Source organism: Sinohyriopsis cumingii, chromosome 1, assembly GCF_028554795.1.
Source record: "Sinohyriopsis cumingii isolate HCF-2022 chromosome 1, ASM2855479v2, whole genome shotgun sequence".
Taxonomy (NCBI): domain Eukaryota; kingdom Metazoa; phylum Mollusca; class Bivalvia; order Unionida; family Unionidae; genus Sinohyriopsis; species Sinohyriopsis cumingii.
Window position 1 is genome coordinate 139,495,497 of NC_142961.1, and position 15,323 is coordinate 139,510,819.

General features: G+C 35.1%; 1 protein-coding gene across 1 annotated transcript; it reads left to right on the top strand.

The window, feature by feature from the left end:
• Positions 1–225: 225 nt before the first annotated feature.
• On the top strand, positions 226–15,056 carry LOC149808003 (uncharacterized). Its single transcript, XM_089972353.1, has 4 exons — positions 226–278; positions 4,945–5,095; positions 7,494–7,605; positions 9,629–15,056. The coding sequence occupies exons 1-4, from the start codon at positions 242–244 to the stop codon at positions 9,728–9,730; spliced, it is 402 nt and encodes a 133-aa protein (XP_089828479.1). The 5' UTR covers positions 226–241; the 3' UTR covers positions 9,731–15,056.
• Positions 15,057–15,323: the final 267 nt, after the last annotated feature.

Here is a 15,323-nt window from a genome sequence, read left to right on the forward strand (position 1 = left end):
TTAAATAATATATTTATTTTTTTTTACACACGATGCCAATTCATACATGCTGCCTCATCCGGCTATTGATGCAGCATACAAAATGTATTTTGGTTATCTTTGGTTATCTCTATGCCAATATTTTATAAAACTGGGGAAGCGTTTTGCAAGTCGTATAAATACATTGAAGGTGCTACAGGGATAACGGGGGATTTACGACAATAACAACAACAACAAAACAAAAAAAAAAATCCTGGAAGAAATGGCAGAAGCAAGAGAATTCGAAACTCCTTCTTATGGTTGATTTGCTTTTATTTCTAAGACTTCCAAGCATTTCCATATATATATATATATATATATATATATATATATATATATATATATATATATATCATAGAGATCCAAATAAAATCTATACCATTCTACCATTCACTGGATTAATGCTAAGCATCGAAAGCCTAGCGTGAGCTCATGAACTGCATCTTGCAGTGCAAAGGATAACGTGTCGATATTAAGTTTTAAGGGATATTGCGTATTGGTAATAAACAATTCAGTAGAGGTGGGTGGAGGATGGTACTCAGATTGTGAATAAATGGCTAAAAATTGTGACAATAGTGATGTCTCGTTTCTGTCATTTCGGTATCAACATTTAGTAGCGTGTGTGAAAGAATTACTTGTAATAAAAATTAAAAAAAACAACATATTTACACTTTTGTACACAGAAATGGCAGTGCACAGCAATATGGAGTCTGTATGTAGTGGAAATGAAATGCCACTGACACTTGTGAATTATCCAATTAGTGGGAGGGAGAAGTTAATTTTATATAAAATTTAGAGAAATTGAACATGAGCTGCATTTTCTGCACATACTGTTTGCAAATGAGACTGATTATAATCAGTCATGAACAATTTTGACAGTAGTTCCAAAAATAAGATTGGAAGGCCTGTCTAGCCATGAGCAGCATTGATGGTGAAGACACTATCCCAGTTAGGGGCCCAGAGTGGCTGAGTGGTCTAAAGCGCTAACCGTTACGGATCACTGCCATCTAACCTCTGTCTGTGTGGGTTCGAGTCTCGGGCTCGGCTAATGTGGGTATGTGAGAAAGCTTGCCAGTAGCTTCTTGTGGGTCGGTGGTTCTTTCTGGGGGTTTCCTGGGTTCTTCCTCCACCATTAATACTGGCCACTATGTATAGCCTATATTGTGATGAAAAAAGGCGTTAAACCCTATAACAGCAACAACAACTATCCCAACTATCCATGTATTTTGGTAATACAATAGAACCTGACTTAAAAGACCGCCCCTTTTGGGCTTTCAGGACATGTGGTCTCTCATAACAGGTCATAATGCTATATAATCAATAAATTTGTGCATTGAGAACATGGTCTCTCAAGACAGGTGGTCTCACATAGCCATGGTCTTTCAAGATAGGTTTTACTGTAATAATCATAACTCAGTTTTTAGTCACAAACATTATGATGATCCCAAAATGAACAGTCTGGAATATTATTTTGTATTCTCTCTCCACATTTATTTCTCTTCATGCTGTATGTCTGTCTGTGTGTCTTTCTACCTGTCTGTCTAATCCACCACAATTGGAAATTCAGTTTTCCATACTTTGTTAATAAATGAATCTTCAGTTTATGTTTCTAACCTCATTCTTGGTATCCTAATATTGGGTTAAAATCAAAATGTGGCTTTGGTCAAGGGCCCTGAGTGGCCGAGTGGTCTAAGGCGCTTTCCGTTACGGATCACTGCCATCTCGCCTCTGTCTGTGTGGGTTCGAGTCTCGGATTCGGCTAATGTGGGTATGTGAGAAAGCTTGTCAGTAATTTCTCGTGGGTTGGTGGTTCTTTCTGGGGTTTTCCCGGGTTCTTCCTCCACCATTAATACTGGCCGCCATGTATAGCCTATCGTGAACTGAAAAATGGCGTTAAACCCTACAGCAACTGCCTCTTTGTATCCCGCTTTCTAAGGCACACCATATCTTTGCAAATAACTACACTGTGAATAAAAAAACCTAATTTACCCAGAGTTCAAATGTCCTACACAAAAAAATATCTGTTTATCACAAATACAGAAAAATTTCACTAAATCATACCTAAAATATATATAATCTTACAAATAAGTTTCAGACTCTCTCCTTATGCATGGCCTATTCGATCCACCAAGAACCCACTGTAGAAATATATATATATGTCTTGATTAGTGACACTTGTATAGTCCAACAGAACTGAATGCAGTACCATCTTCTAAAGTATGCAACTGCACATAGAGATCTTACCTGATCAGTTTGTAATTTTGTTAAAAGCTTTATATAGGATAAGTGGCTAATGGCAAAAACATTTCATTTTCTTTAGATGGGTATTAAAGATGAAGTACTGGTGATAACTGAAGATGTACATTTTGGCATATTAATGCATGCAAAGAAAGAAAAGAAGTAAAATGTAAACAAGCAAATAAGTAATTTTATGCTATGTATTTCAGGAATGTTTCAGAATTCTCTTAACTATTAACAGTACTGACCACAAATTTACTTTCAATATGGAAAGTTTTAAAGCCGTCAGGATAAAGGTGTGCGTGTAGTACGATAGTCATTCAAAAGACCAGGTTGGCCGGAAGAATTCCGATATGGCAGTGCTCATTACACAGCGTCATATTTGCATGCACATTGTACAGAAGGCCCAATGTACACAAGGCCCATTGTACACAGGGCCCATTGTACACAAGGCCCAATGTACACAAGGCCCATTGTACGTGAAAAATGTAACGCTTCTTGCATCTTGCTTAGTCTTCATGTACAAGATAATTACAATGCAATACATCAATACTATCACAATGCTGTGATTTACTGCACATAAAATGCAATATCATATTACCAGTTTTAGTACATTTAAATGTATTTTCCATAAAATAAATTGTCCCTGAATATTTAAATTTGTAACTTTTCACTTATTGCAAACTGTATATATATTTGATTGTTCCACACCCACTCACAGTGTTAAATCTATTTACACTACCAGTAGCCCTTAAAGATGTTTTGGTTTATTCAATTTCTGTATAGCACATATAAATAAACATATTTTTTAATTATTTAAATGAAACTTTTTAAAATCTATCATGATTAGCTGATGTTTAATTCTCATATAACCATGTACTTCTGTCTCACTGAGACTTCAGGGTACACTAAAGAGAGACAACTCTTGTGGACTTGGATGACTAGCACTATCTGTTCCTACACTGTTGGACATCGACCCAAGTATGCAGGTGTGTATGTGTGTGTGTGTGTGACCACCACCCCCACAGGGCCGGCACCAGACTATCTGGCACCCTAGGCAAGGTTAGATTCTGGTGCCCCCCCCCCATATAAATTTCAAAATTTAGAAACAATACATTTTTTTTAAATAAAAATTCAACATTTGAGCACAGACTAAGGGTAATTTAAAAAAAATACCCCTCTGTGCTCAAATATCCGGACCCCCCCAAAAAACACTACTTGATACTATTTTATTTGCAAAATTAAGACAAGAATAAACAAACATAAAGACGGGCATTTAAATACTCCACACAGGCCATTTCTTTCCTTGTTTATACCACTAAAATAAGGAGTTACCCCCCTCAATTTGGTTTCCGCGGCAAACTGAAGGCTTCGTATACGCGTGATTCCACGAAAAAACTGGTGGCCTATAAAAACACGCAAATGTAATTATATCCTGAAAGTTTCGTATACGTGCGATTTTCACTCATTTTGCTTGTTCCGGTCAGCCTGGTGTTTCGGTCAGACTGAATCTAACCGATTATTTGTCCGTGTATGAAATAAACCAGGATAAAAAACGACCCTCAATAAAACTGAAATTTATTTATTTATTTTTTAAAACTGTTGTTGATTTGGAGAAATGTGCCCCCTGAAATCAGCACCCTAGGCAGCTGCCTAGTTTGCCTTTATGGTAGCGCCGACCCTGCACCCCCACCATCATGCATATCGGGTCGATTTCTTACATTGTAGGATAAGGTATTCAAGAACTGAAACTTCAAGGAGGAAAATACCCCATCCATTTGGAAAAATGGCAACTTTCTGATTATGGGAGGGATTTAGGAAAGAAATAGGGGTAGAGCTTGAAAATATGATGTGTGATTTTCATGCAGTTGGTTGATTTTCAGTGCAATTTCAAAAGAAATATAAATCCAGCAATCATATACCCTAGATTGGGTCCAGGAATTTAGTTTCATCATACATCGGACACTATTACTGCCAGTAATAGTCTGTTGTAGCTAAAACATGTGACGCTATTACTACCAGGAATAGTCTGTTCCTGCGCAAATATGGGACACTGTTACTACCAGGAATGGTCTACTATAACTCAAAGTTAGCTCAAGCAATTTTTTCATATCTTAAACAAGAGTAAAAATATTCAAGGAATTCAAAGCTTAGTTTATGCCAGACATGATTTTGTTAAAAACGTATATTTTCAGTTTTTAGGATACAAAACAAGCAGTTGGACACCTGCTCACATTGCAGTTACTGAATCCTATACTTTTACATTTTTGTATTCATCAGAGCCATAAATACGCTGTACAATGTTCTACTGTAGGTTTATCAATTAAAGTTAAGATTTTTGTCATTTTCAATTAATAGATGCAATGTTGTACAGTAAGCTTGCCAATTAAAGTTATGATTTTTGTCATTTTCAATTAATATGCTTGCTGTTGTACAGTACATTTTTTCAATTCTGTCATTTATCAGAAGTCTGAATCAAACACCGTTCACATAATTTTTTTGTATATTTAATGATAAGGCAGTTAGTGAACTTTTGCCAAGGCTATATTTCAATGATGCATTGTCTGTTATTTGCAATCCATTATATGTTGCCCATCCATTGTAAAACCTGATTGATCTAATGTCAGATAAATTTTGTTTGCACAAAATGTAACATACCGGGTAATAATGGTTCACTCTCGATTTCAGCTTGTGATGAGAAGACCAAAGAAGGATATGTTCGTGTTATCGTGTCAGTTAGGGGCCTGAAAAAGACTAGCAAAATTATACTCAAAGGTGTCATTCCCAAAAGTGTCAAGGAAGCTGAAAATGCTGAAGTAGATTCAGAATTTGAAGAAAGGTATTAAGTTCATGTCAATTTTTATTCATTTTAAAACATTCAGTGTCCAGTGATTCTTAAAGCATGGGTTGAGACCCAAAACTGGATTGCCATGTTGTTTTGAGTGGGTCACAGAGATGAACCTTAATAATTTGAAATTTCCTACTCAGACTTATTGTCATTTAAGAAACAAACCTTGAAATCAGAAACCACCAAACAGATTTTGATCAGACAGAAAAAAAAGCATCCCGGCATGACCATAGGAATTTGTAAAAATGTTACATAACAGTCACCAAATATGACCACTGGTACTAAAACTTTAAGGTTTCTTTCCTGATCTGCTTAATAGAACTTGACAGGCAGCATTATAGCCTAAAGACCTTTAAAAATGACACTGATCTGCCATCCAATATGGCCACTGTTACTAAAAATAGAAATATGAAATAATTTCATCTCAGAATCTCCTTAGCAGAATTGGACCAGATTTGACAGAAAATATTCTGATATTAAAGCTTTAAAGTTTATCTAGATGTTGTCAGCTCCTTTAAAGGACTTATTCTCAAGAACTACTCAGCAAAAATTTGATCAAAGTTTGCAGAAAGCATTCTTGGCATGAAGGGCTTTTAGGTTTATACAAATGATGTCAGTCTGCCATCAAATAATGACTGCAGTAAAACTTTGAATAAATTCTAATAAATAACAGAATTTGACCAAACTTAATAGAAAGTGTTCTTGCTTGTTTGTCTTTCAGATTTATAGAAATGACACTGTTCCAAAATCAAATATGGTAGCTATTACTAAAAGAAGACAAACACTGATACAAATTTGTTTTTATTAAATGCTGACAAAATCTTGACCAAGTTTTATACCAAGTGTTGTGGCATAGGGCCTTCAGTACTGGATAAATGATGCTTATATGTGATCAGATATGGATGAGGGTACAGAAACTAGGAAACCTTGAAACAGTTAGTTTCATAACATATGCAGTGAACAGGAACTGGAAGAAATTTGGGCAGGAAACATCCCGCTAGCTTAGTTTTCTGGGCCAAAATGGCCTATTAGAATAATATTGGCCAGGTGAGCCATCTCAGACCCTTATGGGCCTCTTCTTTCATACACACATGTATCTGTACCCTTTCACACAGCACTTAAAATGGTCATGTGACCTAGGGTGGCAAGAATATATAGTCTCGATTTATACAAGAGATATTGCTTACATTTAGCAAAATCACTAAAATGTTTCCATTGCACTAATGAATTGAAAAAATTGCTCATTCTTATTTGAGAACATGATAAGAGATGTGTGTAACTTTGGCACCATTTTTTCAGTTAACATCTTTTGCCATCCATTGTGGTGGCAATATCATCTAGGTCATTCATGAAAGCACTAATTTTGTACTAGTGTACAGAATCACACACCAGGATACAGCTGTTGTATTGGTCGTATGCAAAGAGATAAGGATGCGATAAGTAAGGTTAAATGACATGGCCTAATTTACTACCCATTTACAAAAATTTCACATGCTTTATGCCTTCAAAGTGGGGGGCATCCTGCCCATTTTTATTCTTACTGGAATGCCTATCCATGTTTCTGCTTATCTGTGCAAGCCATTCATTATAAAGATTCTATCAAATTAATAATTTTGGAATGACTTCAGGACTTAACTAACTTTTTATGGATTACATATTACAAAGACCTGTGTCAAGGTAAATCTATAAATTTTCCGTGTAAATTTTAACAAGTTGTGGCCTTAGAAAAAAAACTGTCCTTGCATCTTCAATCATGCTAGGTTTCATCAGTGATCAGTCTTCTAGTTGTCATCTAAAATTCAGAAATGTTAGACTGGGTCAGTGCATCAGTATAATAAATATTTTGTAGTGTTGTAAAAGATTATTACAGTCTTTAAGTTTGTAAGATTAGACAGTTTTATGCTGGCTGCTATGAGAACATGAATATGTAAGTTTTGGTTGGGAGATATGTGTCCTCTGAGCACATTTCTAGTTTCTGTTGTTTGCAATGCCAAATTTTCTAGCTCAGTGCATTTCTTACCTAGTGTGGATGATTAAATCATTGCAGGGGGATCACGTTTTATGTTTTTTAAAAATTGACCTTTTTATGTATACTTAGATATGCTTTTTATGTGATGGGCCGGTTTCTTCACCATGGATAATTTTGTGTTGGGTTTTGTGGTTTGTAGCACCTGTTGTATATGGGTATCCAGTAAATAAAAATGAAACCACAATAATTTTGTTTCGTGTGAATAACATAATCATGTAGAATTCTTTGATTTAGATCCAGAAAATTGATTTTATGGCCAATAGAAGAAAATTTTTGCTATGTGAACTGGTTTGATGGCTAAACAGGAAATAATGGAAGCAAAACAATTTGATTGTAAAAATCTTGGAATTTGTTTTTCAGATCTTTTGTATTGACAGTGAAAGGAAAAAAAGGAGAGTTAAGTAATAAAAACTATCAGCTTCAGATACAGCAGTTACCTCATGAAATCATTAGCAGCCAAAGCTACATTAAGGTAAGTACACAAACATTTATGTCATATGGTGTTAGTATAGGATTTACTCATTAGGTTTTGAGTAGTTGGCCATCCCTTACCAGAAACTTACCAGTATGCTTTGTTTGAGTTTAAATCATTATGGTTCACAGATACTGAGGTCCTTGCCCAAGCAAGCCTTCCCAGTATCAACACCTTCTTGATGCAGTCACAGTTGCGATTGGCAGGCCATGTAGCTTGTATGCCAGACCACTGGCTTCCAAAGAAACTCTTTTATGGCAAGCTTGAACAAGGAAAATGCAACAAAGGAGGCCAGAGAAAATGTTACAAGGACACCCTGAAGACGTCATTGAAGAACTTTGGCAGTAGCTATGATACGTGGGAGCAGACAGCCCAAGAAAGGGACGTGTGGCTCTCTTCCATCACTAAAGGTGCTGCAGCTTGCGAGGTCAACAGGACTGCCACGGCAGAACAATGGAGGCAGGCCAGGAAATCCCGAGCCAGTAACCCCACATTCAACATTGCTACCGTCCCTTGCCCACAATGCCACAGAACATACAGGGCACACATCGGCCACCTACGCATCCACAGTCCATTTGTTCCGATAAAACACTGGATGACTAAAGTGGTCCTCATCAACTTGATCGACAAACTTTATGTGTCTTTTGAATTGGATATTCATGTGTTCTACACAGTGTGTATATGTCCTTTGAATTGGATATTCTAGTGTTTTACACAGTGTGTATATGTCCTTTGAATTGGATATTCTAGTGTTCTGCACAGAAAGTATGTGTCCATTGAATTGGGATATTCTTGAGTGTTCTACACAGTATGTATGTGTCCATTGAATTGGGATATTGTAGTGTTCTACACAGTATGTATGTGTCCATTGAATTGGGATATTCTTAAATGTTCTACACAGTATGTGTGTGTCCATTGAATTGGGATATTCTAGTGTTCTACACAGTATGTATGTATCCATTGAATTTGGATATTCTTAAATGTTCTACACAGTATGTGTGTGTCCATTGAATTGGGATATTCTAGTGTTCTACACAGTATGTACATGTCCTTTGAGATACATTAGTGAGCATGCAGGTACTGTATTTTTACCAAAATGGTCTCGGCTTTACCATTAAATATTCATTTCTATTTATTTATTTTATTTAAGAAAAGGCAAAAATATTTCAATCATCTAGTCTTATTTATTTATAACTGGTCAGATTAATCTTAAAAGGTGTGTGTTAGAATCTTTGGTGTGGTATGGCAGTTGAAGTGTATTAACATTCATCATTTGTCCAGTGGTCATAGTGTGATGGGGCTGTTAAAGTGTATTAACATCATCAGTTGTCCAATGGCCACGATGTGATAGGGCTGCTAAAGTGTATTAAGATTTTCAGTTGTCCAGTGACCATAGTGTGATAGGTCAGTTGAAGTGTATTAACATTCATAATTTGTCCAATGGCCATAGTGTGATATGGCAGTTAAAATGTATTAACATCATCATCTTGTCCACTGGCCATGATTGATGGGGCTATGAAAGTGTATTAACATCATCATTGGCCCAGTGGCCATGGTTTGATGGAGCTATTAATGGGTATTAACATCATAATTCATCCAATAGCTGTGGTGTGGTAGGGCTATTGAAATGCATTAACTTCATCATTTGTCCAGTGGCTATAGTGTGACAGAACAATTAAAGTGTATTAACATCATCTGGCCAATGGCCATAGTGTGATATGGCAATTAAAGTGTATTAACATCATCATTTGGCTAATGAACATGGTGTGATGGTTCTGTTAAAGTGTATTAACATAATTTTGTCCAATAATTATGGTTTCATGGGGCTACTTAATGGGGCTATCAAAATGTATTAACATCATCATTTGGCCAGTGGTCATGGTTTGTTGGGGCCATTAAAGTATTAACATCATCATTTGTCCAGTGGCCATGGTTTGATGGGGTCATTAAAGTGTATTGACATCATCATTTGTCCAGTGGCTGATATTACACATATTAGTATTGTCATGTTGCTTACTTGCAGATAGATGACAGCCGTATTCTTGTTTTCTTAAAGAAGTTGGAGGACAGGTCCTGGTACCCTGAGCTGGAGGCAGGGCTTGAGACAGCTGAAAAGGAAATGTAGGATAATGCCAATGATGAAAATAACTAATCCTCTAGCACCCATATTATCATCTTACTTAAGGTCACTAGCAGATAATTTTATCCCTGTGGACATATATTTACCTGTTTGGTGTAAGCTTGCAGCTTATTCCATGCAAGTTAGCTTACTTTACCATCTTCGGCAACTCAATCCAGGTCTAAAAATAAACACAGAATACTAAAATATAGATAGACTGAAAGATTTTCTATTCATATTATTAATGTATGTTTGATTATCTTTTCATTCATTTTGTAAAACGTTATTTTGATTATCAAACTCACTGTATATTCAATAATAACATGAATCGGCAATTATCCAATATGGCTGACATTGAGTTCATTTTGGAAAAGACCTGTTAGTGGAGTACATAAATGGATAATTTTACATGCATGTGATTTTTGACTAGGTCCTTAATTTGTGAAATGAGCAGAATTTGAATTCTTTAAGCTGCTTGCAGTGAGTAATGTATGTTTTACTCAGCCATTTTGATAAATATAGTTTATAAATGGCAAGGATTAAGGTTGTTTATTTAAGGTTGTTTACTCAACAATGGCAGATCTTGCTTTACTCACTAATATTGTTATGTGACAGTACTAGATCCAATGTAACAAGATGACTTTTTATGACAAATATTGCTAATAAATCTGAACATAATGTAAGTATTGAATGCTGCAATGTGCAACTAACATTATATGAAAAAGTTCACCAAAAACCGAGTGGTCATATCTTCAGTGCGTTATAGACTCTCTCTCTCTCTCTCCACACACATACAAACACACACACACACTCAGGAAGGTGCAGATACTATGAAAGTAGGATCAGACCTATACTATAAAAAGAACAATTTTCAGTAGTGCATTACAGTCTTATTGAGGGTTCTGTGTATCAATCACAACATTCTCTGGAGACACCCATACCTCTGTGTTTAAAATATTATTTTCACATTATTATACCATCACAGGATTTTACTTCTTCAATACAGGAGCTTTCTGAACCATGGTGGGTTTTCAGAAGGTGTAAATAAAAATCAAATCGGAAATGTTTTGTGAATACTTTGAAAACAGATTGACTCTGTTATACTAGGCATTGTTGTGCATGGCTTTTGTACTTGCCATCATAGCAACAGGGTGTAGCAACCAATCAGAATGCTCACTACACCACAGATGAAAGCAATCAAATATAGCCACATCAAAACAATGGGAGGACAGTGGATATTACCCAACAACTTCTTACTCACTTTACAAAGTTCATCTTGAATTCATGAATCTGTTACATAAACCTATGAACACCAGGTAATGTAGAACATAGATTAAACAATACTTTTTATTTGCTTCTGATGAGTAGGTCATGCTTATCTGTGTGACTGTAATGAGTAAGGCATGGTTAAAGTGGTGTGACTGTAATGAGTAAGGCATGGTTATATGTGTGACTCTGATGAGTAGGGCATGGTTATATGTGTGACTCTGATGAGTAGGGCATGGTTATATGTGTGACTCTGGTGAGTAGGGCATGGTTATATGTGTGACTGATGAGTAGGGCATGGTTATATGTGTGACTCTGATGAGTAAGGCATGGTTATCCATGTGACTCTAATGAGTAGGGCATGGTTATCTATGTGACTGTTGAGTGGAGCATGGTTATCTGTGTGACTATTGAGTGGGGCATATTTATCTGTGTGACTCTAATGAGTAAGGCATGGTTATCTGTGTGACTCTAATGAGATGGGGATAGTTATCTGTGTGACTGTTGTGTGGAGCATGGTTATCTGTGTGACTATTGAGTGGGGTATGTTTATCTGTATGACTCTAATGAGTAGGGTTTGGTTATCTGCATGACTCTGTTGAGTGGAGCATGTTTATATGTGTGACTCTAATGAGTAGGGCATGGTTATCTGTGTGACTCTAATGAGTAAGGCATGGTTATCTATGAGACTCTAATGAATAAGGCATGGTTATCCATGTGACTCTAATGAGTAAGACATGGTTATCTGTGTGACTCTAATGAGTAAGACATGGTTATCCTTGTGACTCTAATGAGTGGGGCATGGTTATCTGTGTGACTGTTGAGTGGAGCATGGTTATATGTGATTCTGATGAGTAGGGCATGGTTATCTGTGTGACTCTAATGAGTAAGGCATGGTTATCCATGTGACTAATGAGTAAGGCATGGTTATCCGTGTGACTCTAATGAGTAGGGCAAGGTTATCTCAGCTTTGATGATAGGTTCTTTGGTTTATCAAGAACAGATATGAAACTCTTTACTAGTCATTATAAGTGGAATATGCAATGATGAAGATGTTTGCTTTCAAAATAACAATTTTCTTTACTGCAGCAGTTGTTTCTTGGATAGATCAAATGAAAATTTATATCTAATTTTTTTTTTCGTGCATGCTGAAGCGGATTTTCTCTTTACTACATATTGTAGATGGATTGTTGATATTTTTGACTCTGGCATGCTTGTACAGCATTTCTTCTTCATGTCAAAACTCGTTTTAATTTAGAGGGTCTATTCTGAACTGAAATGGGGGTATTCTTCCTTCATTTGAAAAACTTGGAGGGATTTTCAGAATTATGGGGATTTTATCAGAGTGAACAAACGGAGAACTGGCTAATATTACATATGATTTGTGAAGATTCCATTGACTGTTTTGTGAAGATTCCATTGACTATTTTGTGAAGATTCCATTGGCTGTTTTGTGAAGATTCAATTGACCGTTTTGTTTAGTTTGATAGAAATTAGCATTTTTTTACTTATGTGTGTGAAAAACATAGGAAAAAATAATGGATTCTTCTATAGAAAAACAGGAACATCTGTTAAATAATGTGCTATAGTTTGTTATTTTTGTGTGAAAATTCTTAACTTAGCTCATCTCTTTTACTAGATAAGGATCATAGGGTATGTTCCTGAGGGAAAAGAGAAAAATGAATGTGATATATGCTTCAGTATTTACTGTAATCTTGGATTATCTGTGTGTTTAATCTAGGTTTATCTGTGTTTAATCTTGGATTATCTGAATGTTCTGAACTAGTCATTTAAAGAAGATCTAATACTGATAGTACTGGGTTTTTTTTAATTAGCAGTATCTATGATAAACATAAACTTTTGTAAAGTTGTATCATTATAAATTTATGTTGTGCAAATTAAGGGAAATACAGTGCCCCGATAGTACTGTATATTTTTAAATTAGCAATATCTATGATGAACATAAACTTTTGTAAAGTTGTATCATTATAAATTGATGTTGTGCAAATTAAGGGAAATACATTGCCCCCCCTTTAAAGGTCCCCTCTCAAGAGATCATCCCATAATTAGGGCCCAGCATGTCTGACATTATTTTTACCATTTTGTTTCACATGTTAGAAGTAATCCATCTTTTTAAAGCCACCTTTTTCATTACTGAAGTGGTGGCCTTAAGAAGGGAAAGTGCATTGTCTTTCAGAACCAAAGTAAATCACTCACAAATTTAAAAAAAATGTTATGAACATAAGTACTTGTAACCAAGTTGGGGACCCCATTTACCTGCATTGGTTAAGATTTACAATTGGTAAAAGAAGTCAAGGCAAATATGATCACAGACCCCTAACTTGTGCATGCCATCTTAAGTGTAGAATGTAGTTGATTCTCAAATAAATCTCTTTTCTTCCCAAAGTGCAGAAGTTGTTATGCATCTTTTTTTCCATCTTATATTTAAAAAATGGGCATTATTGCTGTCATAAATTTTACTTTTTCTTTTTTCACTGATGATTTAACTTGAGATAGTTTATTTCTTATTTTTTTCATTTGTAAGGTTTTCAGCTTTTCAGTATATACATTTTTAAAGATCTGTTTACATGTACAAGGTTAGAAAAATGCAATTTTGTCTTTGTTTGAACTTCCATGTATTTGATATTTTTATTATTTTGCTTTTAGCTCATACTGTTACACAATATATCTTTTCTAGTTTAGATGTTTTACATTGCAAATGTAGTATATTTGTGGGTGTATAATCAATAATTATTCAAATGTTTTACATTGCAAATGTAGTATATTTGTGGGTGTATAATCAATAATTATTCAAATGTTTTACATTGCAAATGTAGTATATTTGTGGGTGTATAATCAATAATTATTCAGATGTTTTTGAATAATGTTTGTGCAGCGTCATGCTTATCAATTCATATATATATATATATATATATATGTTTTACCTATTTCTTTAAAGACATTTGTGAAGGTTTTCAAGACTGCAAGTCAGTGCATTTTTTTAAAACCCAGCTTTTCATATAAAATTGCGGGCATTAAATCAATCTATCTGTCTATTCTACTTATGTATATGCACAGAAACTCCCCAAATTATTATTGGGTTTCAGTATTTATGAAATGTAAATTGACATTTGTGATGGAAACTAAAGTGAGGCTGTTTTCCAAAATTAAAGAAATTAGTCTGGAAAAAGATTTTAATTTGAAGAGAATTTCTAAAGTTGACAGCATGACACTATTTTTTTTGGTAACATTTTAAATCAAGTTGGAAATGTTACTTTTTTGTTGGAAGTATTCATATCTTGACCAAATAAGGGAAATATTTCAGACTTGTTCATGAACCTAGTATGCCATTATATTATCATGGTCTTTTAACCGAACTGAGAGGTTCTGCACTAGTTGCTGTACGGAACCAGTTACTGCATGATCATTACTTATTCTTGACTCTCAGCTTTATACTTTCAACACGCAGTGCATAATGCATGCTATGTTTTGTGCCTGTAGCTAAGAATAAAATACTGCCTAAAAACCAGAATAATTTATAGTTGTGCAGTGACTGTTTCCATGTGGCAATTGGTTTAGATTTCGTTGATTAAATTGGTAAATTGACATCGATTTATTATTCCCACCTAAACACAAACAACTTTGAAACAATCTGCCAGCATTGACCCAGATCTGGCAGACATTCATTGTTGGAATACAATCATAAGTAGGATGAATATCATAGAGATTGATTGAGATCAGGTTCAAGGTTTTTCCCATTTTGAGTCATCTGCAAGAAGATACAAAAGTTTAGTATGGCAATTCTTGCAAGGGATCTTAGTCCATATAATTCAACAGAAAAAAGAACATTTGATTTGACTTAAAATATCAATACATATGTAGTCTTCAGTTACTTATAAATGTGTCGTGCTGAATATTCAGTACCTCGAGGGTTTATTAAGTGACTATTTTGTTCCTTTTGATTTCTGTTTTTTGTTTGTATTTTGTGTTCTTTTTTTAATTTTATATTGCATGCGGATATAACATTTCAGTTCGATGTAACCGAATAAAAGTGCATAAGTAATAACGTCTTTGTTCTGTAACTCACTTGACCCATGACTATTTTGTCATGTCATGTGACAAGGCATCATCCATGTGTCAGATTACATCCACCCATCACCTTGTCATGCAGCAACAGCTTGAAATATCCCTTTGGTACTGAAGTACCAGACAAATACAAAATTCTTCCAGACAAGTTAAATACTCGTTTACTAACTCAAAAGTCTCTCGTTTGACAAACCCAAAATTAGATAGATTGTTGTATCAAAACTTACAAATTTAAATAGCAAAGTTA

What these genes read in the sequence shown, in the direction of transcription:
- LOC149808003 (XM_089972353.1), top strand. Translation starts at nt 242, where the DNA reads ATGGCAGAAGCAAGAGAATTCGAAACTCCTTCTTATG. An exon ending in ATTCGAAACTCCTTCTTATG is followed by an intron (nt 279 to 4,944) that starts GTTGATTTGCTT and finishes TCTCGATTTCAG; the next exon opens with CTTGTGATGAGAAGACCAAA. An exon ending in GCAGCCAAAGCTACATTAAG is followed by an intron (nt 7,606 to 9,628) that starts GTAAGTACACAA and finishes GCTTACTTGCAG; the next exon opens with ATAGATGACAGCCGTATTCT.